General features: G+C 54.0%; 6 protein-coding genes across 6 annotated transcripts; 3 read left to right on the top strand and 3 right to left on the bottom strand.

Annotated features, from left to right (window-relative positions):
- Positions 1 to 179: 179 nt before the first annotated feature.
- Positions 180 to 3,554, bottom strand: SMAC4_04174 (uncharacterized protein; the record flags this gene model as incomplete). Its single annotated transcript, XM_003346694.1, has 1 exon — positions 180 to 3,554. The coding sequence occupies one exon, from the start codon at positions 3,552 to 3,554 to the stop codon at positions 180 to 182; it is 3,375 nt and encodes a 1,124-aa protein (XP_003346742.1).
- A 660-nt stretch (positions 3,555 to 4,214) lies between these two features.
- Positions 4,215 to 11,559, bottom strand: SMAC4_04173 (uncharacterized protein; the record flags this gene model as incomplete). Its single annotated transcript, XM_003346693.2, has 1 exon — positions 4,215 to 11,559. Exon 1 carries the CDS (start codon positions 11,400 to 11,402, stop codon positions 4,215 to 4,217), a length of 7,188 nt encoding a protein of 2,395 aa, XP_003346741.1. The 5' UTR covers positions 11,403 to 11,559.
- Positions 11,560 to 12,964: 1,405 nt separating this feature from the next.
- On the top strand, positions 12,965 to 14,275 carry SMAC4_04172 (uncharacterized protein). The gene is made up of 3 exons (XM_003346692.2): positions 12,965 to 13,325; positions 13,755 to 13,948; positions 14,011 to 14,275. Exons 1-3 carry the CDS (start codon positions 13,091 to 13,093, stop codon positions 14,095 to 14,097), a joined length of 516 nt encoding a protein of 171 aa, XP_003346740.1. The 5' UTR covers positions 12,965 to 13,090; the 3' UTR covers positions 14,098 to 14,275.
- Positions 14,276 to 18,045: 3,770 nt separating this feature from the next.
- SMAC4_04171 (uncharacterized protein) lies at positions 18,046 to 20,680 on the top strand. Its single transcript, XM_003346691.2, has 2 exons — positions 18,046 to 19,990; positions 20,125 to 20,680. Exons 1-2 carry the CDS (start codon positions 18,100 to 18,102, stop codon positions 20,316 to 20,318), a joined length of 2,085 nt encoding a protein of 694 aa, XP_003346739.1. The 5' UTR covers positions 18,046 to 18,099; the 3' UTR covers positions 20,319 to 20,680.
- Positions 20,681 to 20,763: 83 nt separating this feature from the next.
- On the bottom strand, positions 20,764 to 23,251 carry SMAC4_04170 (uncharacterized protein). Its single transcript, XM_003346690.2, has 2 exons — positions 22,501 to 23,251; positions 20,764 to 22,433 (listed from the first exon to the last, which is right to left on the bottom strand). Exons 1-2 carry the CDS (start codon positions 22,894 to 22,896, stop codon positions 21,051 to 21,053), a joined length of 1,779 nt encoding a protein of 592 aa, XP_003346738.1. The 5' UTR covers positions 22,897 to 23,251; the 3' UTR covers positions 20,764 to 21,050.
- A 314-nt stretch (positions 23,252 to 23,565) lies between these two features.
- SMAC4_04169 (uncharacterized protein) lies at positions 23,566 to 25,953 on the top strand. The gene is made up of 2 exons (XM_066090069.1): positions 23,566 to 23,899; positions 23,951 to 25,953. The coding sequence occupies exons 1-2, from the start codon at positions 23,825 to 23,827 to the stop codon at positions 25,778 to 25,780; spliced, it is 1,905 nt and encodes a 634-aa protein (XP_065947155.1). The 5' UTR covers positions 23,566 to 23,824; the 3' UTR covers positions 25,781 to 25,953.
- Positions 25,954 to 26,429: the final 476 nt, after the last annotated feature.

Below are 26,429 nucleotides of genomic sequence, written 5' to 3'. Positions count from 1 at the left end.
CATGCAACTCGTGCCATTTCTTTTGCATGGAACAACTAAATAGTATACTACACGTATATAACAATCAACCTGAACTCCTCCCCCTAAGATACCTAACCACACCATGACAATACTATACTATACAATCCATCACAATGCCTCCCAGCCTAGCACATCCCATTCCCTCAATCAACTTATCTCTACACCGCGATCTTCCCCCGTCCATCCTCATCAACAACAACCTTCCTAACCCTCGCCTCCTCCGTCCCTCCCTTACCCATCCCTGCCACCTCGAACCCCATGCCCCTCCTCCCTTTTTTGCGGGCTGCCTTCCCTCCAGCATCCCCATACTGCTCATCAAACTTCCTAATAGCCTTCAAGCTCTCCATATCCTCACTAATACTGGCACTAATCTCCCGCATGCCCTTTTCAAAGTGTTTCCTGGTTAGGACTCTCTTCTCCGGGAATTCGTACGGTGGACCACCATCACCATCGGGGTTTGCAGCATCATGCGCCTCTTTCGCTCTGCATTCCTCACGCACGGCCTCCATGGCTGCGCTGACGCATAGGTTTTTCAGGTCAGAGCCTGAGTAGAGATCTGTTTCCTTGGCTAAAGCATCGAGGTCGACGTCAGGAGATAATTGCTCCTCGCGCAACATGACGCGCAAGATTTTGGCGCGCTCGGCTACCAAAGGCAGGTCGACGAGGATTTTCCGGGGTAAGCGGCGGAGCACGGCCTCGTCTAGGTCAAAGGGGCGGTTGGTGGCGACCATGATGAAGGCGCGCATGTCGGAGAGGCCGTCCCACTCGCGCAGGAACTGCGTGATGGTTTCGCGGTGGGCGGTGCGGCCGGGGTTATTATGTCTGGCGCCCAGCAGGGCGTCGGCTTCGTCGAGGAAGATCACCATTGGTGACAGCTTGCGGGCTAAGGAAAAAAGGGCGCGCACGTTCTTCTCGGATTGGCCGAGCCACATATCGTTGATGGAGGCCGCGGATACTTCGAGCATGTTGGCGCCGGACTCCTTGGCCACGGCCTTGGCGAGGAGGGTCTTGCCTGTTCCGGGCGGGCCATACAGTAGACAGCCGGGGATGCGCTCGGTTTTGAGCACGCCGTAGGCGAAGGCGTCGGGCCGTTGGAGGGAGAGGGAGGTCAGCCCGATGAGAGACTCTTTGGTCTCGGCGGGGACGATGATGTCGTCGAAGGTGGTGTGGATGTCCTTGGCGTTCACGAGGCCGGCTAGAAGCTTCTTCTCGTGCTGGTCGTAGTCCTTGTTGTCGCCGTTGTTCTGGCTTTGGTTGGACCATGACGAAGCAAAGCCCGAAGTGGGTGAGTCGCCGCCGTCTGGCGTGGGCTGGTCAAACATGTTGCTGCTTGAACCACCACCCTTTTGACGGAAGAGGGGGGAGAAGTAAGGAGGACGGATGCCCGAGTAGATGCCCTTCCAGTGGTTGTCGCGGTCGCTCATGAAGGCCAGGGCGTATTTGAGGTGGCCGAGGCCGTACTTCTTGGGAGGCGGCGACCGGCTGCCCAGCAAGAGGGAGGTCAACCGGTACACCCATTGGACGTCAAACACATGCTTTGACAAAGTCTGGAACAAGTCGGTGTATCTTTCGTCTACAAGGACCTGGTCATCTTGGAACTTGATCTGGGCATCAAAGTCAATAGCAGCTGGAGTGAGCAGCCTTGCCTCCAGCATGCTCTTGATGTTGTTGATGTTGTCGTAGAGGTTATCCTTCCGGTCCATCCACTCGGTAGACGGGGAGGCGTGGAAGGGGATGATATGATGGCCCTCACGGCCGAGCTCGACCAGATGATTGCGCCAATGCTGCGACTTCTCCATGTCACTAGATGAAGAGCCAACTAGCACAATCTTCTTTCCGTCCTGCGCGGCCTCCTCGAAGTGCCAGTCATCGACAATGTCCCGTAGCCTGGTCATCAAGCTTTCTTGCAGTTCACTGATTTCTACATAGTCGTGCAGATGAATGATCAGGTCACGCTTCTCATAACTGCCCGTCTGCGCAAACCGCTTAGCGTCAGCCGCCCTCACGATCGCCTTGAGCGTGTTCTGTATCTTCAGTCCTTCCCAGCGTGGGTCGACAGAGCGCGAGGTTCCAAAGTCCTTGCCGGAGCTGAGGAAGGACCGCAACTTGGACGGCATGGACACGTGCAGAACACCCACGTCGCCATCCGAGTCAGCATCGTCCCTGTTGGCAAGTCTTCCGTTGATCTCCGAAGCGGCATATCCCAGCATGGAAACCGAGCCCCGGACATTGTGGATGTTCTGCTGCAGCTGCGTCCCAAGCAGCCTGGCCAAGCTAAACGCATCCAGGTGTATTACGTCCGCCTTGAGGTCGGTGGCAATGTCATCAATGACATGGTTGGCAACACTACGACCCCTGCGGTTCACCACCGAGAGCACCGTCGTGAGCCGGTGGTAGTCAGGTGGCTTGCTCCCATGCGTCACATCCGCCACCAGCTCGGCGCGTACAGCAGCCAGAAGCTCCATCATGACAGGATACTCGGGATCCGGCCTGCTGGCCAGGGGACTACCGTGTAGCGCGCCAGAGCCAGGCTGGGCCTCGCATCGCAGGTTGGCCAGCCAGCGCTGCGCCTCGCCAGACAGCGGCTTATCCGACCACCACAGCAACCGAACAATATCGTCCTCCCTAGAAGAATGATGCTTGCGCAACAGCTCGATATGCTCCGGGTTCGCGCCCGTCTGGTGGACGATAGCCAGGGTCTGGAGAAACGCCGTGTTGTGCGCCGCATGCGCCTTCTTGAGCAGCTGGCTGGCGGACTCGGGTAGTTGCTCGAAGGCGGCGTCGCGCTCCTCCTCGGGCAGCCGGACTAGCTCGTCCAGCATGCTTGTCCACGAGTTGACGTCCTCCTCTGTCACCTGGACCTTGTCGAACTTCTTCTCCAGCAGCTCCAGCACGGCCTCGCGGTCGACGTCTTCGAGCGGGAACAGCAGGGTTTGCGGTGCGCCGATGGGTCGCGCCTCGTAGAGAGACACGTTTTGTTCGATGAACCAGGGGTCGAGCTTCACCCAGGGCGTGCTTGGGGTGCTGCTGTTGCTGCTGCTGCTGCCGTTGGCTTGTGGGTGGACGGTGTTCTCGATGCCGTTGAGGCCGCTCATCCTGCCGGGCCGTTGGCGTCCACGGGTTCCCTTGAGACTAAGGGCTTCCTTGTAGGCATCTTCGGCGGCTTTTGACTCTGCTGCAGCATTCTTCTTGTCGGCGTCCTCTTGAGAGGTGGTGGTGGTGGTAGTGGTGGTAGAAGATGCGGGCTTGTCTCGTTGTGTCTTGTGGTCGTCTTCGGTCGCGGTACTACTGCTCGGCTTCTTATCGTCGACTGAGTTCGAGTTCGAGTCGGGGTCGTTTTTGAGGGAGGCCGCAGAGGTGCGGAAGCCTCTTACGGAAGAGGCATGCTGGCGACGGGATAGGGAACCGGAGGAGTTATTCGTGGCGGAGCTGGAACCGGTAACGGCGACGGCAGCAGCGGAGACGGCGCGGGGCAGTCGGCGACAACAGGAGGATTGCGCCGACAGCAGGGCTCGGGCCCCGGCAACAGGCATTGGGAGGTATCAATTGGGGTGATTGGCAACTCTCATAGGTTGTATTAAGTATGTGAGGTGTGTCGAGATGCGTACTGAATATGTTGCAGTTAACCGGCAGCCGTTCGCTATGTGTGCTCGGGGGATAATAGTACATGTGATTGCGTCAGTGGAAGGGTGAGGTTGATGTTAGGTCGTGGATGGTGGGATGGAATGATTGCGGTTACGCGATGCAATGGAGCTTCTACTGGACCTGGAGCTTCCCGTCCGCGCCCTATGACGGGACCGCGATGTCCAATGGAGGATTTCCACGCCTTAACTGTCATCAGTTGCCGGCCGGCAATTGGGCCCGCTAAAACTCACTGAAGCATCCCTGGCAGCCCGCCTGTCATCCGTGCTTGAGGTTGTTGATAGCAGTAACCTAACAACACAGGCATATAGAAATATCACGACGTTGGACAGCAACGTTTTCAGAATCGGAGCTTGAACCATCTTATTTCAATGATCCATCTATTATCATTCCACTATCCAAGAGCCGCTCCAACGCTGACATACCCGTTTTGACCGGTTTTCAACACATCGTCCAAAACTCCATGCGGATAATCTCTAGAACCATCATGACAACCTCAACACCCTTTGCCCTGCCCAGCCCAGCCCAGCCCAGCCTAGAGGTAGCCTAAACTAAACCAAGCCATAAAACATCTCATCATCCCACAACCTCTTCCTCCTTTCCCTCCTCTTCTGGCAATCGAGTGCTGTTGTATCACCACTCATCCACTCACCCAACCTCCACTCTCCAAGCCGGGCATATAGATCCCGCAGCAGCTCCTCTCTATCCCTAACCGTGTAGCCTGTCCCTTGGCTTCTAGCCGGAGCGGCGACGGCACCAGCACCAGTAGCAGTAGCAGTAGCAGTAGTAGTAGACTGCGTGCTTGACGGTAACTGTTGTTGCTGCTGCTGTCCCTGTCCAGGGTACGGTACTCTCGCGGAGCCGGAGCCACCGCCGGCACCAGCAGCAGGAGCAGCAGTAATCCGTGTAGTAACCCGACCCTCGGATACGATCCAGTTATTCGACATATCCCTGGCGATCGAAGTGACATGCCCTTGCACACGCGGGTTAACCACCCTCGCCTGGCCCTGCTGCTGATGGTGGGAGGAAGACGTGGAAGATGACCGTAGACCTCTGAGAAGGGACTCGACCCGAATGAATCCGTTGTTGTCTTGATTTTCCACTTGCACTTCCACAACGTCGTCGGGGCGTTCTTCTTCCAGATCCAGATCTAGATCTAGACCCAGACCAGCAGCCGCTCTTCTTCGCCGGCCTTGGCCCTCTGGCTTTGGCTTTGGCTCTGGGAAGATATACTGTCGGATACACTCCCTCGCCGCACCAAACAGCTTCGAGACCACCTGAACCATGTCCGCCAGTGCCTTCACCTCCCCCTTCTGTTTCTTTCCATGGCTAAACACTATCGGAATAATGCTCGGCTGCAGCGCAAGACACAACGCCACCAGTTGATTCAACACCGCCAAATCCCTCCTCTTTACCTCCTGCCCCCTTCCAGTTCCTATCCTCCCTCGCTTCTTCCATAACTCCTCACACCACCACACTACACTCCTCAAAACTTCAACAACATGCACCTCCACATCCTCCCCGCTCAACTCCCTCGGCACACAACTCCTCGTCAACACGCCCACCACCGCACCCGCATAACACTCCAACAACACCTCTTCGGATCCAAACTCACCCTCTTCTATTCCCTCTCCTCGATCCTGATCCTGACCCACCCTATGCCCCGCAACCCTCACAACAACAGGCACCATAATCTCCAACATAAACGTCATGAACTCCCTGGCGCCCGTCATCTTGACATCCCCCAGTGCCCTCTCCAGAATCCCCCTCTCCTCAGAAAGGCCATCATTAGCCAACGCCACCTTAAAGTTATTAAACAAATACCAAAACAGCTGACTAGAAGTAGCAGCCGGCGCCTCCCTCTCGGACAAGCGCACGCCGTAGGCCATTATCCCCGCCGTGTGCAGCTGCGGGTCCTGCAAAGGCGGGGAGTACGAGTCGGAGGGCGTGAGGAAGAAGGAGTCGACGACGACGATGCCGACGCCGTGCGATTTGATGAGGGAGATGATGGCGTGGGTGAAGAGCATGTAGTTTTGGTGTTCTTCTTCTGTGGAGATTTTGGGGTCGGAGCAGCGGAGGAGGGAAAAGTCTTCCTTGATTTTGGTCATGGCTAGTTGCAGGGTTTGGGAGAATTCTTCTCTTTGGCGGCGGATGGATTGGGCGGATGATGATGATGATGATCCGACGACGGAGGCTGATGGGGTTGCACCTGGCGCTGGCGTGGACGCGCCTCCTCCTCCGCGGAGAGCCTTGCGCATGTAGTGGATCGCGCGCGAGAAGAGGTCTAGATGGATGTTGTAGTCTGGCGTCATGCCGGCTGAGACGTCGGCCCCTATGAGAAAGGGGAGGCCGCGCTGTTGGAGGACTTCGGCGAAGTAGGTCTCGTAGCCGAGGAAGCGCATGGGCTTGATGATGGACTGAACCCAGAGGGAGAGGATATTGGTCTCGATGTCCTTGAAGTCGAAGACGTTCTTCTTGACGAGAGTGGCGATGAAGAGCGGGAGCCATCTCCTCTCCGGGCCGGTCATGTTCTCGGGGATGTCGGGGAAGAGTCCGTACTTGCCGGGCTGGAAATACGGCAGCACCTGGGTCACTCGCTCCTGGATGAACCGGGCGGCTAGTTTGGCAGCCAGCGTCACCGTCTTCTCCGTACAGGCGACCTGCTCGGTTTGCTTGCCAAAGGTTGTGAGTGCCTTCACTGGTAAGGCGAGCAACTCCCTGGCCATCCAGAAGAACTCCTTGGTGAGCTTCTCGCGAAGCAGCAGAATCGCGTCCTCCAACTGGGCAGGGTCGATATCCGCACTAGACTCATTGCTAGAGTACTGCTCCTCGGAAGACCTTTCGATCCAGCCCAGGAAGTGCTCGTGGGTATCAAGTGCCACATTGAGGATACCCCAGTCAAAGCCCGGAGAGCCAAAGTGCAGGGTAGTACACAACTTTTGCAACTGAGTGACGTTCAACGTGTAGATGGTTGCCTCGAGGGTTTTTGCGTGCTTGAGCACATCGAGAGACGCTCTGGCTGAAGCGTGAAGAATGTCCAGGGCCGTTGCTTTGTTTTTCGTGATCAACTCATCCCGCCACGCCGCATCAATGCTCCGCATACTTTCTGCAGAGAGCGCCCTGAACTGCTGCTCGATATCGGACTCCGCAGACATGTACTGGTCGAGGATCTGGTTGAAAACGTTGTTCCTCCATGTGGAAAACGGTCTGAATGCAGCGCTACCCTCACAATTAGACACAACGAGGCGGGCGAGCTGACTCCATGCTCGGATATTAATCAGGCAAGCCTCCTTGTGAGCATTGCTAGGCGTGATCAGTCGCTCTATCAAGTCAACGCGCGGCCTGAGATCCGGTGGGGCAGCCCAGAACAGGGTGCATAAGAGATCATGATGGTTCCTTAAGGCTGCAAGGTCTCGTTCATGTATTGTGTCCTCCTTGAGATACTGCCGGTCATGGTTGGGAAGCGTCCTTGCTACCAAGTTTCGGATATCCTTTGTCCGGCCCAGTTGCTTGAGATGCTGAATGGTCAGAGCCAACAGCTTGATGAAGATGTGAAAGCACCGATCTTCCGGCTCAATGGCCAGAGAAGGGCCATCAGCTAGCTCTTCCAGGAAGCGAGGGGACTTGTAGACCTGCTCATTCCTGAGGTGGCAGAGATTTTGCGAGCCGAAGAAGTCGAAAATAGTGCCAATGACTCCAGTGCATCTGCGCCAGCCCCATTGTTGAACGAGGAAGTAGCAGCGGCCGATCAAAGCCCGACAGTACTCGTTGAAGCTAGGGGACTGACGCTGGTTGGACTTGTACAGCTCGAACACGCGCTTCATAAGCTTCTGAGGGAGTGTCCAGCCCTCCAAAGGAACGGTGTTTCGCAGCCCTGGAAGCAGAATACCCATGTTGTCAATCTCGCCCAGAGGCAACAGGGTGAACATGTCCTGCCAAAGTTGCTCAAACACCTGGGCATCTGACCCGGACAAAACCTCAGGCGTGAGCATTACTGAATGAACAACATCCCAAAATGTACTCCGCGGAATACCGGCGCTTTCTAGCGTATGCATGAGAACTACCCATGATACAGCGAGCACCTGGTTCGGCCGGATACCGCGTTCTCTGAACGAAGGACGCTGTAGATCGCCATATAGAGTCCTGACATCCTCAAGCTCACAGCTCAGCGCTCCAGTGATGGCAATTTTAGAAAGCTTGGTGAGAAGTCCTTCAAGCTTCATGTTTTGTAAGAGGTCATCGCCAGATGACTGTGCCATCAGGTATACTGGGAGCATTGCCAAGCACACGCGGGTAGCTATATCCAGGGAGGTCTTTTTGGTCTGCTCGGGCAACGGCCCCCAGTCAAGCGCCTCGAACCGACCGACGAAGCTCGCCATGACTTCCGACCATCTGGACACAAATGCCTTTTGGCCGATGTCATCCTGAACCCGAAGTGCATCAAGGACATACTCCATGACAAAGTTAGCTGCATCGATAGCTTGGCGACCTGCGAATTCCGTATCATCCTTACTTCCGGCTTCGAGCTGCTCCGCCACCCAGTCGACAAGTATACCAAGCTCTGATGAAACTTGATCATCCCACATGCCCCAGTTAAGTGACTGTCCTTGGAAGAGAAAAGACGCAGCTGGCCTTGGTCGACGAATCCTCTCCCTGAACCTGGCCTCGGTTGCCTTTTTGACATAGCCGCGCCCGATGATGGTGCTCTCATGGAAGAACGTGCCATGATCAAGCGGGAAGATTTCAAAGTGGTGAGTATATTGTGTACCATACTGCCCCAACCCACTGAGTTTGTCGATGTCTTTTGTCTTGGCCTGTTCCTCAACCATGGCGAAGCCAGCCGGCAAAGGATCATCTGCCCGGGTGTACTGCGGCGCTTCAACGTCGACTTGCTGAGGCGCTCGTCTCTTGCGGTACCGGGATTTGTCGTTTGCGGCCTTGGGCTTTGGAACGACTGGTGCAACCTCAGTGACAGAATCGTCCTGTCCTTCCAAAACGAATGATTCTGGCGACGTAGCTCTGCCCTCATCAAGAACACGCTCCAAGAGATCAAGACTCGGTGGGCGCTGTGCTTTTCGGTCTTGCCTGAACAGAGCATCAAGCGATCGTTTCTTGTTCTTAAGCCGTTTCTGCGTATCCTCGTATATGCTCATTTCTAGCTGCGCCTGTCGCATGGCCGGGCCGCGTTCAGAAATCGTAGTTCGTGACGGCTGCCTCGACATTGACCTTAACCCATCCGAATTGTTCGTCGTGGGTTTCCTTACGCTGGCTTTTTTGACAACCAGCTTTCGCGGGACCAGTGAGGAAGGTAGTGGTTGAGTTGATGAAGGTTGGCGTTCCACATTGTTGGATACTTCCCTAAGTACTGCTCTACTAGTCTTTGGCTCAGGTCTCTTCCTTGGTGGCGCTGCAACTCGTGGCCGTGTCTTGCCGGACTTCCAGTCCCGAAGAGTAGAGAGTGCATCAATATTATCCTGTCGGTTAGCGAACCTGATAGCCTTTCTGGTGGGACTGCTCTTCCCCAAATCCGTCCTTTTCTTGACAGAACGAGCTGCGATCTTGAGGAACTTTGGAGCATTGGGCTCAATGACATCCAAAATACTGAGAAGCGGCGGTATTGCTGCTCTCTTTCTGGACCTAGGTTTTGCGGTTATACCACCTCTTGGCTTGCGGGAAGATTTTGCCGTGCCCTTAGCCGACGGTAAGGCGCCAGATGCACTCTTTGACCTAGAGAACGACTGGGTTATCCTGGGTTGCCGGGTGGCTTTACTGATCTTTGGCTTCTTTGCGCCCCGTGACAGACTGGGAGAGCCAGCCCTCTTCCTTCGCCCAGTTAGCATAGCATCGATGGAGTCTTCCTCGATCATGAAGCCATCGTCATCATCATCTAGAGTTATGATCTGACGAGTAGGCCGTGTTGGACTAGATCGACTAACAGCCGGCGCCCTGGCTTGAGGTTGAGTTGCCTCTTCTTCGGATTCATCACCAAAGTCGAACGGGAACTGGGTCGCAGATAGCCTTTTCGGGGAAGTCTGTTTTGGAAGAGCAACGCCTTTTCGATTGAGTCGATCTATCGGGGGTTCATGATCCTTTTTGGCATTGTGACGAGCAGCGGGTCCATCTTTCTTCTGGTCCAGTCGTAGCCATGATGCCGGCAGCACACCACGAATTTTCCGGCCAGTCTCGCGAACGACATCAGACTCACTGTCGGAGTGACGTAGCGCAGACAAAGATTCCAAGTCACTATCTTCGCTAGCAGGACTGTCGCTATCGTCTCTGGTGAATATGGGGGGTCCCACTGGTTCTTGAAGTGATCCGACGGGCTGTACGGGTCCTGTACGAGAGGCCGAAGGGGATTTTGCCAGTCTCCGGTGGTCTGGTGGTTGCGTAAGACCTAGATCCTGTGATGACTCGACAGGCGCCCGTGGGATAGTTGGAGACGGTGAAAGGTCCCATATTGACACTGGCGGTAGCCTCAAACCTCCAATTGGAGACACGGTTACTGGAGAATTAGAAACAGTCTTTTGTTTTTTGCGCTTCGCTGACAGAAGATTCGAGCTTTGTCGCTTTAGAAGTCTCTTGTGTGCCTCGGATCTAGGTTGGAGTTGGTCCAAATCAGGGAACTCGTCCTCATCGGATAGGGCCGTATTATCCGTCTGGTTACCACTGTTTAACCCGCTACTAGCACGTAAATGGCGAGCCGGTGACGACGTCTTTAACGGCGAAGGCGATAGAGCTAACTCATCATCGTCATCCCAAAGGATTGGCCCGCTTTCTTCTGTGACCTGTGAGGGTTCACCCCGAGTTGTCTCTTGGCTCTCTTCCTCAAAAAAATCCTGCTCTTGCGAGTCCTCCTCGTGAGTCTTCTTTTTACGCTGAGAATCTTCCAAGACCACCTTGATAGGTTTGATGCCATGAGACTTCATGACTTTTGCGTACCGAACGTTTTCCAGGAGATATGGATGCTGTTGGATAGGCTTCCGCGGGCGGAGAGCACGTCGTCCGGTCGTGTGTTTGCCATCTTCCTGATCACCAAGTGCAGATCCATCGCTCCGGGGCTGATCGGATACAGCTTGCGATACTTGGCGTGGCCTAGGTATAATCGTTCCGTTCAAGGAGGGTGACGAAGGGATTGTAGTAGGTTCCTCCCTAGTTGGGCTCTTCGGTACGTCATCCTTCAAGTATGCTTCCCTCCCAGGTATCGTCTGTGGTATCCTAACCTTCAGAACCGGCAAATCCGAGTTTTTCGCATCTTGGGGTTGAGATAGAGAGGGTAATGACCAGATGTCGCTTTTTGCAGGAGACAACGGGGAGTCTTCTTCGTCATCGGGCTTTTCGCTTGGTACGGGGCTCACTTTGCGTGGAGGTTCGGTCACGGCCTGAGGAGATGGAGGTTGTATGGGCGAGTTTTGTATTATTGGAGAGCTTGGAATATGCCAAATGTCCTCCACAACCGTCTTTGGCTTCCCCGAAAGCTGAGGCTCGCCCTGGGGCGCTTTCACGATGCCGACGTCTTCCGGCGCAGCGCTCTTTCGTCCTTCGACTGGTGGAGCATCTTGTTCCTTTTCATCCTTCCCAACGGAACTGATAACCGGGGTTTCGGGAAGCTTGACAGTTCGCGTCTCGGGCTCGCTAATGATCAGGTCCAAGTTGTCGATATCGATATCATCATCGTCGAAGCTGCTGTCGTCGTCCTCGTCCGAACCCGGCACTTCGCCCAATTCCCTCCAGTTTTTCATGACTTTTGCTGTTCATGTCGTCGGGGACATTCTTTCGTCGTTCGGGTCTCGTTCGCAGGGCAACTCGATGGATGGGAGGCGAATGGCTGGTCGTCTAGGCAGGCAACAAGGTATGCTTTCAAAGCTGAGACGCGTCTAACAAACACTGAGAGACGCGCCGTGGAAGAGCAAGTGGTCTGTGCGCTGGCTGTGTTTAATGATTTTCAATTGCCCACGCGTCATTGCTTGCATGCACCGAGCCGGGGTTAAACAGACAGTGCACCGGCGGGATGGAGCTGCCGTGTGCTACCGTTGTTGCCGTTGCAGGGACGGACCCGACGAAACGCTGGAAGCTTTGCAAGGGGCTCGGCGTTCTCGAACTGCGGAAGGTCCAGATCGAATTTAGAGTTTGATATTCAATCCGGTCAACTGAGTGACAGTCATCAACCAAAAGACATAAAAGTCAACAACCAAAACAAGTCAAGATGCTCAATGGCAAGAAAATCATCACCATTGGTTTGGTAACAACCATTGGCATCGTAAATGGTTCGACCTCCTTGATTTAGATATATAAGAAGAATGAGACCTGACATCTCTGCAGGATACTACACATTTGCCCCCAGTCTCCAGGCGGAGAAGGAAAAGCGTGAAGGTCTAAACCTTGGGTGAGAAGATGAGCTTTAGAATATTGAAATTTGTCAAGATTGAGTAACTGACATGGCAACAGTCCCGCGGCCAAGCCCTCCCCGTATGAAACCAAGAAGCAAGAGACCGAGAGGAAGGAATGAGATAGAATATTAGCATGAAGATGAGAAAGCATATACCATAACCTCATGGGCCAAGGCATAAGGCATCTCTGAGAGAGAAATGTTGACGCAACGCTGGTCCAATTCCTCGGTTACTCAAAAATGATGAAAGATTGAGAGAAGGGGTTTGAGAAGCAGTATCACGGCTTCACTTCCGTTCTGCCGAATAACAACGCTTGGTCGATCTCAACTGTTCTCACGGCGAATAGCTCGACATCTCTCTAGGGTCTCGATGGGTTTAAAGACCCTGTCGTGTATCCCACTCTGGGAAAGCAAACAATGATCTTTGTGAGACCTTGAAGATGTCGGGTTGAGTTAAAGTGCAGCATCACATCTGGCATGTGAGTTCCGTTTCTTAGTTGCGCTTCAGTTAGCCACGAATCGTCATCATCCAAAAGTCAACAACACCTCAAAAGGACAAAACGTCCATGGTGTGGAAACCGAGCGGTCCGTTGCCAGCTGTCAAAGGTATGGGATTGCAGGTGCGGGGCTCCGTTTCTGAGCGCCAGACTCGCAAAAGACACTTGCCAGGCAGCCCTGGACAGCCTGCCGTGAATTGGCTCCGGGAAGATACGGGGCCCCAAGCTTGCTGTGACAGTCTGATAGCGCTCTGGTTTGGGGGTGTTTTCCCACTGGCGGGCACTGCATTTCACAATGGAAAGTGGGCATCAGGCCATCCCCATTCCTCGAGTTCCGAGCTGAGGCCGCAAGCCCGTTTCGCCTACGAATCCCGTTCGCCCAAAAAAAAGCTCGTCCTTGCATGACTTCACTCCTCGCACAAAATCACCGTCGACGAACGAGCTCCAGACTCCGACCACGCACGCGGGCGACTCAATTGGACCCATCTCCACTCCCGACTTCCATCCTCCCCGACTATCTCTGACCTGACAAACCGCCGTCACCATGCTTCGCACTCCTACCGTCTCGGCCCTCGTGCGCAACGTCGCCGTTCGCGCCGCTAAGCCCACCGTCGCCGTCCGCGCCGCTTCCACCACCGCCATCTCCAACCCCACCCTCGCCAACATTGAGAAGAGATGGGAGCAGATGCCCATGCAGGAGCAGGCTGAGCTCTGGATGGCTCTCCGCGACCGCATGAAGGAGAACTGGGCCGAGCTTACCCTCCAGGAGAAGAAGGCTGGTAAGTGAGAAAGCTGAGGTTGAAGAGAAAGGTTGGCGAAATGCCGGGTGGAGCTCGATCCGTCCAAGCTCCGAGCTAGTTGCATCACCAACGCCCCAAACGCCCCCGAAGCTCCCCCCGTCACCCGCACTCTGCGACAACCCCGAGCTTCAAACAAGCTTCACGAGCTCCAGAACAGCTTTGGGATCGTTGGTCGGAAATGGATTTTGCCAGTTTGGAGGTTATCGGTTGATTGCTGTGATGGGTGTGGCGGGGAAGCTGGGATGAGGCCGAGGAAATTCATGGTTGCGCTACATTTGGAGAAGGAGAAGAGGAGGGAAAGCTCCGACGACAAGCAACACCATGATGATCACCATCGAGGTCGTCTCAAGAGACATACGCAGTGTCCAGACCACAGAAAGACTGACATGCACTTCTCTCCCAACGCAGCCTACTACATCGCCTTCGGTCCCCACGGCCCCCGCGCTCTCCCCCCTCCCGGTGAGCAGAAGAAGGTCTTCGCCTACACTGCCGCTGGTGTCCTCCTCTCTTTCGTCATCTTCGCTACCATGCGCTCCTTCGCCAAGCCCGCTCCTTCCACCATGACCAAGGAGTGGCAGGAGGCTACCAACGAGTTCCTCAAGGTGCGTTTATCAGCAGCTGTTTGTGAGAAAACAGATCAACTAACAACACATAAACAAAACAGGCCCAGAAGTCCGACCCCCTCACCGGTCTCACCTCCGAGGGCTACAACGGCAAGGGCCACGTTCAGTCTCCCTCTGCCAACGCATAAATTTCCCACATTTCCATTTGTGCTTAGGGGTAGAATCTTCCCCCGGTCTCTCGGATATCGACCATGTTAAACGAGTCTGGGAGGATCGGGGGAGAGGACAGTGGTGGTGGCATTGGAATGCTTTGGGGCGCTTAACACTTGGGTGGTGTGTAAATACTGTACAGCTGACAATGCATTATCATTTCCTATAGCCGGAAGCTTCGTTTTGATTCCCGATGTGAAAGGCGGGCTATGGAAATTGAGAAGACACAACGGGGTGATAGGAATAGCTGGATTTGCTCAGTGAAAGTATGCTCCTGGATATCGAGGTGGATGAGCGGTTAGAACGAGGTGGTTCGAGGTGGCTCGGTGTAGTTCGAGAGTTATAGAGATGACAGGCAATTTTACGTGAGAGTCTGCGAGATTTGAGATTCCAGCAGCTCTAGAGACGGCGCTTCTTACCCCCTACTAGGAGCCCCCTTCGAATTGGCACTGTTTGTTTGTTTGTTTACTTGACATGGGAAGAAAAAGGGGTAAGCTACCCTACCTCCTGCTCCCAGCACCCACCCGTATCTCTGTAGTCCCTACTCCTGATAAGAGTCACGATGAGTTCCGTCCACAGAGGCTCAACATCAGCCTTCGAATGGGCACGTCATGGTCCTTCGTCCATATGCTCATGCTTGCTGTGGTAGACGTGGTCAATCCTCCTCTATTTCACTAGACTACCCAAGTTGCTGTATTCAATCCAGATCGCTGCACTGCATCTCTCACCCGAACTATTCTTCCCGGCAAGCATCTCATTCAAGCAATCTTCTCAATGCTTTGTTAGCTGACTTCTGTCCCTCGTTTTCTGTCATATACTCATCTTCCGCTTGCCTCGATTACATCCGTCTGATGCGTTGCACAACCGCTGGTCTCAAAGCCAGAACAACTGTCCGTATGCGGGATCCATATCTCAAAATATGTCCATACCTCTAGTTCTACTCATCTGTTCCGACCATAACCGCGCTCATCTTGCAGCCCTCGTCAAGACCCTCGACGCCCGTTCCCGCGAGCAATCTCAGACCGGTGCTAAGTCCATCGTGCTGGTCCTTCAGATCGCCGAGGACATTGGCGGCGTCTACCCCGGCTGAGTTGCCCACGAATACCATAAGCTAAGACATCACCTCGATCAGTTGTCATCTATTAAAGACACAAAGATAGGTTTAGCCCATATCAAGCTCCTACCTATATGGAGCGAAAAATCTTGCTCCTTCCACACGTTGAGAGAAGTTAGGACTCCAAACCAGCTCCCGCGATGCCTGCACTATACTTTATATGGCCATCTCGATGGAATCAACCTCACGATCGTCGATCCGAACAAAACACATGATCAAAAGCATGATGGAACCCATCACCGTCTGAAGGGCCGTCATCGTCGTGGGGTTGAGTTCTCGAGGCCAACCCTGAAGTCCAAACAACCTCCGAATGTCCTCCGCGGCCCCGTCCTCCGTTCGTTCACCTTGCCCGGTTTCGCGTGGTGGGTTTCCCCCACAATTTCGATGCAACGGGACCCGCAACATCATTGTGCGCTGAATGGTGTTCAATGTTATGCATGATTCACTCACATGAACCGAAGCCAGCCATGGACAAGAATGGAATTTTCTTCGCAATCAGCTGAACGTCAACAACTTCTTTTTATTGTTCATAGTAAAACTCCATCAACGGCCAATATTTGAAAGCCCAATCCGAACCCAAGATGGGTACCGATATGGGGCAAAAGACTCAAGGAGGCTCATATGATGGAAAATCATAATTTGAGGAGCAGTTCTAGAATTCAATCTTCAGTTGGTCATATGGAATCCAACTGAACAGGAAGAGGAAGATACTCCGAGAAACACTTTAAAGCGCGTAAGGACGTCCTTGGAAAGGCCGGGAGGAGCCGCATAATTTATAGAGGTGGGGCCCCAAACACTACAGTAAATGTCATTCTAAGCGAGCTCCCGTCGGGCAGCAGCAGCGGATGATAATGACAGGAGGGATGAAGAACTTTCAGTTCTGTTGAGCTTCTTTCTTTTCTGTCCTCTTCACTGCCCGTCGTTTTAACATCAAATCGAAAGAAACCTATCAGCTGCCCCCTCATTGGCGGAAAATCAAGGCTGACTGTATGAATTTCGCCGATGGTATCATTCGACATTAAAGAGCAGAAGAGGAGAAGACGCGGGATACGGGATTAGGAAAAGCGCCGAAAAAGCTGACACGGGAAGCTCCTTTTTTCTACACTAGGCTAAGAGTCGCTTCCCCGGCTTTGCCTCTCACAGCCTAGCAGCAGTCTGGAATTCTTCAAGAGAAAGGAGAGGGGGCGTGGTGCAGTTGGAAGCTCTGAATGGAAGGGGGGGGGCCGAAACTCGGGAGGGTGTGCCAGACCGGCGGGGCCATGAACACAAGCGGGCGGGAAGGTCAAAGACAGGGAGGTGTAGCTCTAGCTTCAGGGGATAAAATAAATTTTACGAGGGAGTCGCGTGGGGGGTTGGTTGGCTGGACGCACTTGCCTTCCATGGTCACACAGCGTTGAGTGACAGGCGTACACCACTGTTAATGCAGTCATGGCATTTGGGTGTTGTCTCAGTGACTGTTTCGCGGGGCAGCTAACAAAATTTCCCGGCGGGGGGTAGATGAGGGGGCCAGCTCGAACATGGAAGAATGTGAATTGCATCCCGAACGGGCTACTCTCCGGTCACATTTCTTATTTTTTTTTTTTTTCTACACCACACCTCCTCGACGTTTTTTCAGACATGGGTGTTCATGCTCATTACCTCTCATTCGCGAATTTGGAGAACAGCAGCCGCGTCAATCGTCAATTTGAAAGATGACAAGACAAAAAAAAAAAAAAAAAAAAAAAGGAAGTGGCTTGGCTGTCTGTCAAAGGTACAGCATTCATCCGAAGCCCGAGGAGAGAATAAAAGAGAAATACCAGAATGTCCGCCGCCGCTCTCTTGAACAGGTCCGACCTTTCGTCGGTTTCTTCAGATTCCACAATTTCTTTTCGGCATCATCCCATTTTGTCTCTCTTCAATAGTTCATCCAGTCTTACACAGGCCCTCCCTACCTCCAAGAATCAACCACCAAAAGAAGATTCCGAATATCCGTACTTCCTCCTGCGGTTACTTGGAGACAGACACGACACTATTAGAAGCTTGACAAAGCAACCAAGCCAGTTCTCGGACCATAACATAACAAGGCTCTTCGCTGTCAAGACAGACCTCGCTCTTTGGGGTCAACGCGAGTTTCTCAAAGTCTATGACAACACTTCCCGTCTTTAACAGGTTGGTAATCTCTCTCTTTCTCTTGGAGCAAGACTCTTTGGCAACACATGTTCCATGCGGAGGGACTGGACTGCCCAACAAGAAACAGGAAGTGCACATCGCCAGCGGTGTAATCGTCGGTATGTCTCCACGCCCCCGCGTGTACCTGACCTGGCTGTCTGTCCGCTGACCCTGTCAGTCCTGTCCAGTGGCCAGACGAGCAGCTCGGGCTCACTAAACAGAGTAGAGATCTCCGACTCATCTCCAGCAACATTGGGCCTAATTGCGTAGTTCCCATCGCGATCGGCCAGGGCCAAGACAAAACACGTTCAAACCAGGAGAGCCGGATCAATGTCCTGCCCCTCGATTCATTGTTGGTTTTCTTGTTTTGGAAAAATAAAAAATAAAAAGAGTCAAATAAATACCAAGGCTAACCTCTGTGTCTTTTTTTTCCTCACTCAGCTCTGCAAAGAAAGGAAGCCTCGACTCTTTTTCGTGACAACTTCAACCCGAACCGCCAATCCTCCTGGTTGCGTCATTGGTGGATCCCCCTGTCTCGACAACACCACCGTTGCATTCTACAACCTCCCACTAGACATAGTCTGCCGCCTACCCGTTCGACTACTTTGCGCCCCTCGATATAAACTTTTTTTCTCTCTCTTTGACTCTTCTTCGGAGAAGTTGAAACACCTACACACCTCATCCTTTATACTATATTCTTTAATTTACCGCTGGCAAAATGTCAAGGTTATTGCGAGCAAAGAAGCTGGTGGCCCCGGCTCTCGTGGCCGGTGTCGCTGGTGGCTCCCTCTACTACATGTATAAGCCCCGAAACATCCCCGGTTACGAAGGCCCCGTTGTCCCTCCCCCTATCTTCGGCGCCGACGGCACCTTCAAGCTCCCTCGCTTCCCCCAGGTCAAGTCCCGCGACGAGCAGATTGCCGACCTAAAAAAGAGCAACTCTGGCAACAAGGAGGACGAATATGATGTGCTTGTTATCGGAGCTGGCGCAACCGGTGCCGGCGTGGCTCTCGACGCCGCAACCCGCGGTCTCAAGGTCGCCATTGTCGAGCGAGATGACTTCAGTTCCGGCACGAGCAGCAAGAGCACCAAGCTGGTACACGGTGGCGTGCGCTATCTCGAAAAGGCTGTTTGGAACCTGGACTACGCCCAGTATGAGCTTGTCAAGGAGGCCCTCAAGGAGCGCAAGTACTTCTTGACGACGGCTCCCCATCTGAGCTCGTGGCTACCAATCATGCTGCCGCTCGACAAGTGGTGGAAGGTTCCTTACTACTGGGCGGGCACCAAGTTCTACGATTTCCTGGCTGGTTCCGAGGGCATCGAGAGCTCGTACTTTTTGACCAAGAGCAAGGCCATCGATGCCTTCCCCATGCTCAAGCAGACCGATCTCGTTGGCGCCCTTGTCTACTACGATGGTGCCCACAACGACTCCCGCATGAACGTCTCGATCGGTATGACTGCTGCCCTCTACGGTGCTACTGTTGTGAACCACATGGAGGTCACCAGCCTCCAGAAGGGCGAGAACGGAAAGCTCTGCGGCGCTACCCTCAAGGATGTCATCTCCGAGAGAGACGGCAACGAGGCCACTCCCTTCCCCATCAAGGCCAAGTGCATCATCAACTGCACCGGTCCCTTCACAGACAGCATCCGCAAGATGGACGATCAGGACTGCAAGGAGATTGTCGCTCCTGCCTCCGGTGTCCATGTTATCCTCCCCGGTTACTACAGCCCCGGCAAGATGGGTCTGATCGACCCGTCCACCTCCGACGGCAGAGTCATCTTCTTCCTTCCCTGGCAAGGCAACACCATTGCCGGCACCACCGACGAGCCCGCGACTGTTACCAAGAACCCTCTTCCCGATGAGAAGTCCATCCAGTGGATTCTCAACGAGATCAGCCACTACCTCTCTCCTGACATCAACGTCCGCCGCGGTGACGTCCTGGCTGCCTGGTCCGGCCTCCGCCCTCTCGTCCGCGATCCCAAGGCCAAGAACACCGAGTCTCTCGTCCGCAACCACCTGATCGACATCTCACCCTCCGGCCTCATCACCTGCGCCGGCGGCAAGTGGACCACCTACCGTCAGATGGCTGAGGAGTGCGTCGACGCCGCCGTCAAGGAGTTCAACCTGCCCGTCAAGCCCATCGCCAACCCTCCCCTTGTCAGCGGCACCGAGCACGTCGAAGACGAGGCCGTCCTCGACGGCTCCTGCCAGACGCACTGCGTCCGCCTGATCGGCGCCCACGGCTTCAGCCGCACCCTGTTCATCCACCTGATCCAGCACTTTGGCGTCGAGACCGAGGTCGCCAAGCACTTGACCGAGAGCTACGGCGACCGCGCCTGGACCGTCGCTTCGCTCTGCAAGGCCACCGACAAGCGCTTCCCTGCCAAGGGCGAGCGCATCGCCCAGCTTTACCCCTTTGTCGACGGCGAGATCCGGTACGCCGTCCGCCACGAGTATGCCCAGACGGCCGTGGACGTGCTCGCTCGTCGCACGAGATTGGCGTTCTTGAACGCCCAGGCGGCGCTCGAGGCCCTGCCCAAGGTTATTGATATCATGGCTGATGAGCTCAAGTGGGATGCCAACAGGAAGGAGGTTGAGTGGAAGGAGAGTAAGTTATTACCGTCCCGTCTTTTGTCCCCACCCCCATTGCACATACCCACCCCATTCTCAGTTCATCCCATGTCTTCCCCTACTTCCACTTGTTTGTCCGGATAGAAGCTAACAAATACCTCCCGACAACAGCCGTCGCCTTCCTCGAATCAATGGGCCTCCCTCAACCCATGCTCACCACCACCCGCCAACAAGTCGAGAAGGGCAAGCTGGACTGGTCCAACTCGCTCGAGTGGAAGATGTACTCGCGACACGACAAGCCTCGCGACGAGAAGGAGCGCAACGAGCAGGCTGAGATTGCTGAAGTGGCCGGCACTCATCGTTAATGATGTCGCCCCTCTGCAACTAAGGCAAAGGAAAAAGATGGGATTATAAAAGGAACAGTTGACAGTTGACAATTGGCATACCAGATGCCGGAGAAGATGGATAGAACAGTGACAGAAAGAACCTATATTGCATTGGCGATGGAATGGGTTTTGGCTCAGGCAAGCAGGCAGGCAGGCAGGCACAGTACAGGCGTTTTTTTTTTTTGTTCTAGACTGGACTGGACTTAGCTGGGCTTGGTTTTGCATGAGGTCGTTACGGATGGATGTAGCGATGGTTCTTGTTGTATATATAGACTTCTTTTTCTTGCATTATTTTTTTGAGTATATGTTTGGATAAATGGCTTTCTCTTTCTCACTGTTGTTTCCAATCAGTGATTTTTGTTGTCTTGATGATCCATCAATGTGTAGCCTTGACGAGTATTGGATACCGTCACAACCAGTACCAATGAGTAGGCAGAAGTAACAATATTCACGACATTCACGATAGCAAATCTATTCATGGTTCGGGGTATCCAAGTCGAGGTTTGATATCATTCCGGAACTTGGCACTTCGCTTTTTGTTCTTCCTTTTCCCCGTTCGCTTTGAAAGAAACACCATTTGCTTCTTTTCTTTCTTGAAAGAATAAATAAATGAATAAAACACCTCTTCTATACAAAAACAACCGAAGCAATCAAAGCTACAACAAAAGTCAAGTAGCCAAGTCTAGGTAGCCAAAACCCTTCCTAAGGTTCCTAAGACATAACAGCAACCCCCGCCGGCCCTACTGCTTCCGTCCTATTCTTATTCCCATCCCCCATCCTCCACGTATGTTCCTGCCTCGTCCCCGGCGGCAGCCATCCCCCGTTTTGGGGCCTGGCCATGCTCGCGCCTCTTTGTCTCCCTCCTGTCGAGGCTGAAGGGTTGGGTCCATCATCTTTCTTGTTGGAGCCGATGTCGGCATTACTGGATGACTGGACTAGTGACGGCATATATCCATACCCGCCTATTTGCGTGTTGAGGGTTGAGGGTTGGTAGATGGAAGAATTAGTTTCGGAGGTGGTTGTTGACTTGGTATTGAGCGGGAGGATGGACTCGTCCATCTTGGAGCGGGAAAGCGAACGCGCGCGCTGATCGGCTTTGTTCTTCTCTTGGCTGCGGTCGTATAGGTACAGTCCCAGAAAGGTGAGGGCGATGCCGACGGCTTGCACGTTAGTCGTCGGCGAGCGGAACCAGATGATGGCGATGCTGATGACGAAGACGCGCTTGAGTAAGGAGGCGACGCTGTAGGTTACTGGGGAAACCATGGAGAGCAAAACGAAGGCGAGGATGTTTTGCCCGAAATGGAAGGTGCCGTTAAAAATGAATTCGACCGTTAACCGGCCATGGTCGAACGAGTTGGGTGTTTTGGTGAGGTCGACAGAGCCGTCCCAGAGGAAGTCGCCTATGATCGAAAAGCCTTCGGACCAGAGCCAGATCGGGCAAGTCAGGATGAAGGCCATGCCCGAGGAGTAGCAGAGCAGGTTGAGCTTGTCGAGCTTCTTGGACCGGTGGCCGTTACTGTGTCCGTCTTCTTGCTCGACTTTGGCGGCTTCATTGAAGAGACGCTTGGAGAAGATGTTTTGGGTGACGAAGATGATGGTGGCTATGAGGGCATAAAGGATGCCAAGGAATTGGCCCTCGCCGAACGAGTGTTTGCCGGAACAGGCGAGCATGACGCCGATTGTCAAGGGTACGAGGGAGTAGTAGGTTGCGCGCGGGTAGCGGATGTCGAAGATCAACCGGTAGGCGAGCACGGTGAATAAGGGGGATAGACCCTTGATTGTGTGGACGAGCGAGACGGGGATCTTGGAGGTCGCGGACGAAGAGAGGAGGTGGCCGAAGATTTGGAAGGCCGCCAGAGGAAGTGTAGTGACGATGACATCGCGCGAGGGCTTGCGGATTGGGTGTTTGAGTGCGGGCACGGCAGTGCGCAGCTTGGGAAACGTCGAGGCCAGCGAGGAGGCTATGAGGCAGTAGGAGCAGACAAAGGCGAACTGGATTAGCGTGAGGGTCGCGGGTTTGTCGAAGGTCGTGAGGATCGATTTCGAAGATGTGTTGGTCAGCGCCGAGGACCAGTACCACATCATACAGAGCCCCTATGGAGAAGAGGTGAGGTTAGCTTGGGACCGAACTATGACAAGAAGTAAAGATAGATGTCCATACTATTAGCTTGTAGGATACTGGCGCGCGAAGTGCCTCCGCAATCTCGTGGGCATTCTGGCTCATACTCCCCGAGCGCATCCTATGTATCGCATTGCTAATGCTCCTTTGCCTAGAATGACCATGGCCATGCGAGTAGGCGTTTGCGGGCCCTGGGGGGTCTCTTGGAGCCCACGTCACCTTGCTTTCCCTTCTCGGCCGCCATTGATCCGAGGGCGCAGTAGCACCTGCATTTATATACCGGCCGTTACCGTTAGGGTAGCCGTTTATTGTTTGTGATGTATCGAATTCGGGGAACTTTTCTGTGGTATCTGGGGCCGCGCTGGTGTCGACATGGTGTTGTCGGAGGTTTGGGGAAGCTCTCAAGGACGAGCCAGTCGAAGCTGTGTATTGCGCCATGGCAATCGTTCAATTGCGCGTTGGCGATGTCTGAAGAGACAGAGAAGGTGGTAAATGTGGTGGTTCGTCCCGATGTTCGAAGGGGGGTTTGCGATGATGGAAAGCCGCCGGCGGGGAGTTGAGTTCCGTTCCTGACTTAGATGTTTCGCGCTGCTGGAGTCTAGCACAGGATGACGCTGATCATGGCCAATTCGGATCTGCCTCGAAGAATTGTTGGGAATGGCGAGTACCTAGAGTACGAGTAGTGTAGGTAGGGTATGGACAGCTAGTATGGTGTACAGAGATTATCGTGTAACCTGGAAAGCACAAAAGAAAAGTATTATGATTATGGCAGATGGTGTTGCAAGAGTCCCCAGACCCAAACCGCACTTTCTGTAACATTTCCCCTTGGTCAGATGCGATCCAGGCGCTCACTGATAAGAACCGTCCTCGTTCCTTGGCGCTCCAATCCCGGCTTGGAATGCTTCCACGGGCAAGGAGAACCCCTACGAGCCGCTAGTGTCAGGGGAGAGGTCAGGGGTCGAGCAACTGGTGGGCACTTGGCGGCACTTGCATCATCAACGGTGCAAAGCTGGCTGCGCCACCTCTGGTGTCTGTTCAGCCTCAAAGTCTGGGCATTGAAGTCACCACTAGCAAGCCACACTGTTCCAGGCCGCCGCTGCGTTGCAGCGCTGGAGCTCGAAACTTTTGGAGCAACGCGCATTCGCGCCGCCTTGCAGCGAGTGTACTTCGAGAACCGGTCCACTTCTTGCTATCGTCCACTTGCTACTATCACCATATCCTCGTCACTATCATTTGTCAAATCGAATACGACCAAGACAACGGCCTCCGTACATTAACAACCTTAATTCCAGTTTTGGATTCATCGGAAAAACAACACACCACTTAGACACACACGAGAGCATCCAGCTCTCAACCGCCGGTCAAGATGGCGGCCACCAAGATGACCAAGAACCAAATGCGCCGGGCCAAGAAGAAGGAACAGAAGAAGGCCCAGGCTGAGGTACGTGTTGGTATCTATTACCTATTATGCCCACTTGCTAACATGATACAGGATGGCACCAAGGCTCCCGAAACCGAAACCACGAACGGCGAGGCGACAACAGACGTCAAGGACAAGACTGCCAACGAAGACACATCCGCGAAGAACGAGACCACAACAGCAGATTCCGAGGTCAAGAAGGAAGATTCACCCCAGAAGGTTGAGGTCGATGGTTCTGTCGATGATAAAGTCGATGTCGAACTTTCCGCTTTCGACGAGGACCCCGCTTTCGCCGCCTACAAGAACATCTTCGATAAGTTTGGTATGAGCCTGGACGAGGACGATGTGGCAAGGGAAGCAAATGCGGGCAACAAAGGTGAAGTCTTTTTCGACCAAGACGATGAAATTCCCAGCGAGGAGGAGGATGCAGGAAAACTGTCCAAGAAGAAGCGCAAGAAGCTGAACAAGCTTTCCATTGCGGAGCTGAAGGCGTTGGTCAAGAACCCAGAGGTTGTCGAATGGCAAGATGTTTCATCACCAGATCCCCGCTTGCTTGTTCAGATCAAAGCCCAGAGGAACATCGTTCCCGTGCCCAGCCATTGGTCACTCAAGCGAGAGTATCTTTCCAGCAAACGTGGTGTCGAAAAGCCGCCCTTCAAGCTACCAAAGTTCATCGCCGAGACCGGCATTACAGAGATGCGCGATGCCGTCCTCGAGAAGCAAGCGGAGCAGACTCTCAAGCAGAAGCAGCGCGAGCGTGTGCAACCGAAGATGGGCAAGCTCGACATCGACTACCAAAAGCTCTACGATGCCTTCTTCCGCCACCAAACAAAACCAGACCTCACCCGTTTTGGCGACGTCTATTATGAAGGCAAGGAGTGGGAGGCGGATTACAAGGTATTTCGAGCCGGCGAGGTTAGCGATGCGTTAAGGGAAGCACTAGGCATGCAGCCCGGCTTCCCTCCCCCATGGCTTCTCCAGCAACAGCGTGTCGGTCCTCCCCCATCCTACCCCACCCTCAAGATTCCCGGCCTCAACGCCCCGCTACCGCCGGGCGCCTCATGGGGCTTCCAACCCGGACAGTGGGGCAAGCCGCCTCTGGACGAGTACAACCGTCCTCTATACGGCGGTGACATCTTCGGCATCATGGCCCCCGGTCAACAAGGCGCTGCCGCCCCCTTCCAACAACCCCAGTTCCAAGCACCCGCGGCCACTGCTGTCGGTGGCGAGCCCGTCGAGCGCACACTTTGGGGCGAGCTCCAGCCTCCCGCCGAGGAATCAGAAGAAGAAGAGTCCGACGAGGAGGACGAAGACGAGGAAGAGGAAGAGGACGGCGACATTCCGCCCGGCGGCACTGAGACCTCCATCAGCCAGTTCGACGCCGGACATCCCTCCGGCTACGCCAGCAGCATGCACCCTGGTGGCGAGCCCGTCGAGAGCAGCATGGCGGGCGAGTTCGACCTGCGCAAGACACGGCGTGGCTACGAGACGGAGGAGTCCGCTGCGCCGAGGTCTGCGTACCAGGTTATTCCCGAAAGGCAGAGACGCGCCGAAGGTTTCTTCGGTTCCGACAAGACGTACGAATTGGCGTCTGGCAGGCCGGGTGGTGGACCTGGACCTGCTGTGCCCGTACTTGGGAGAGATGATGACGATAGTCGCAAGAGGAAGAAGCCCGGTGATGTCGAGGTAGCACTCGATCCAGATCTCCTGGCGGCACAGGCCGGGCTGAGTAAGGAGGAGTTGAGAAAGAGGTATGAGGCTGGCAGGAAAGAGGAGGGACCGGGTGCTCAGTGGGCGAGCAATTATGATGAGGATTTGAGCGACATGATTGCGCAGGAGAGTAGGAAGAGACAGAAGAGAGAGGAGGAGAGGAGAGAGGAGAGAAAGGGCGGCAGGAGGTAAAGGCCTCTTAGGTGTTGAAAGAGAAGGTTGTAATTTGCAAACAAATTGTTCAAAGTTGGGCGTTGGAAGGTGAAGGGTCTTCATAATGAACTGCATAACATAACATAGGGGATAAAAGTAGTGTGATAGTTTCAAAGACTACGTGCATCCTAGACTGAAAAAGATCATGTCCATTAAGATTCAAATTCCTCGTTACGTTCTATGACAGCTTCTGGTCCGTGAAGGTTGACGCTTGTGATACTAGGCTTCCACGAACAGAACCACATCCAAGACACTCGACCACAGCTGGGCAAAGCACTCCTCAATCATTTACAGATTTTCAAGACCGCTACAGCTAAATCACCTTATCTTTTCGGGTCCTACCTGAAACCCCGCCCAATACGATACAATCGAGAGGCGCGTTGGCCTGCTAACGTCCGCTCGCCTGCTGTGCTGGTTGGAAGATACTTTAGCATTCTGTGCTAGGTATGAGGCATGCATCTCCTGAGAACAACAGTCTTCCTCATTTCACATTCCCTGCAAGGTGGTCATAAACTACCAGTGGGAAGGGGAACTAGAACTAGAACTGGCCAACAAGACACGCCCGAGGGGCAATATGTTATGCATGTAAACCCGTTTAGAAGACTAATTTCAGCCGTTACAACAGCGT

This window comes from Sordaria macrospora, chromosome 5 (genome assembly GCF_033870435.1).
Source record: "Sordaria macrospora chromosome 5, complete sequence".
Taxonomy (NCBI): Eukaryota; Fungi; Ascomycota; class Sordariomycetes; order Sordariales; family Sordariaceae; genus Sordaria; species Sordaria macrospora.
This window is presented reverse-complemented; position numbering and strand designations above follow the sequence as displayed.

Excerpts from the sequence above, each read along its gene's own strand:
- SMAC4_04172 (XM_003346692.2), top strand. The coding sequence starts at position 13,091 with ATGCTTCGCACTCCTACCGTCTCGGCCCTCGTGCGCAACGTCGCCGTT. Across the intron at positions 13,326-13,754 it reads CCTCCAGGAGAAGAAGGCTG|CCTACTACATCGCCTTCGGT; the intron begins GTAAGTGAGAAA and ends CTCCCAACGCAG. Across the intron at positions 13,949-14,010 it reads CTACCAACGAGTTCCTCAAG|GCCCAGAAGTCCGACCCCCT; the intron begins GTGCGTTTATCA and ends TAAACAAAACAG.
- SMAC4_04170 (XM_003346690.2), bottom strand. The coding sequence starts at position 22,896 with ATGGCGCAATACACAGCTTCGACTGGCTCGTCCTTGAGAGCTTCCCCA. Across the intron at positions 22,434-22,500 it reads CAGTATCCTACAAGCTAATA|GGGCTCTGTATGATGTGGTA; the intron begins GTATGGACATCT and ends TCTTCTCCATAG.
- SMAC4_04169 (XM_066090069.1), top strand. The coding sequence starts at position 23,825 with ATGGCGGCCACCAAGATGACCAAGAACCAAATGCGCCGGGCCAAGAAG. Across the intron at positions 23,900-23,950 it reads AGAAGAAGGCCCAGGCTGAG|GATGGCACCAAGGCTCCCGA; the intron begins GTACGTGTTGGT and ends AACATGATACAG.
- SMAC4_04171 (XM_003346691.2), top strand. The coding sequence starts at position 18,100 with ATGTCAAGGTTATTGCGAGCAAAGAAGCTGGTGGCCCCGGCTCTCGTG. Across the intron at positions 19,991-20,124 it reads GGAGGTTGAGTGGAAGGAGA|CCGTCGCCTTCCTCGAATCA; the intron begins GTAAGTTATTAC and ends TCCCGACAACAG.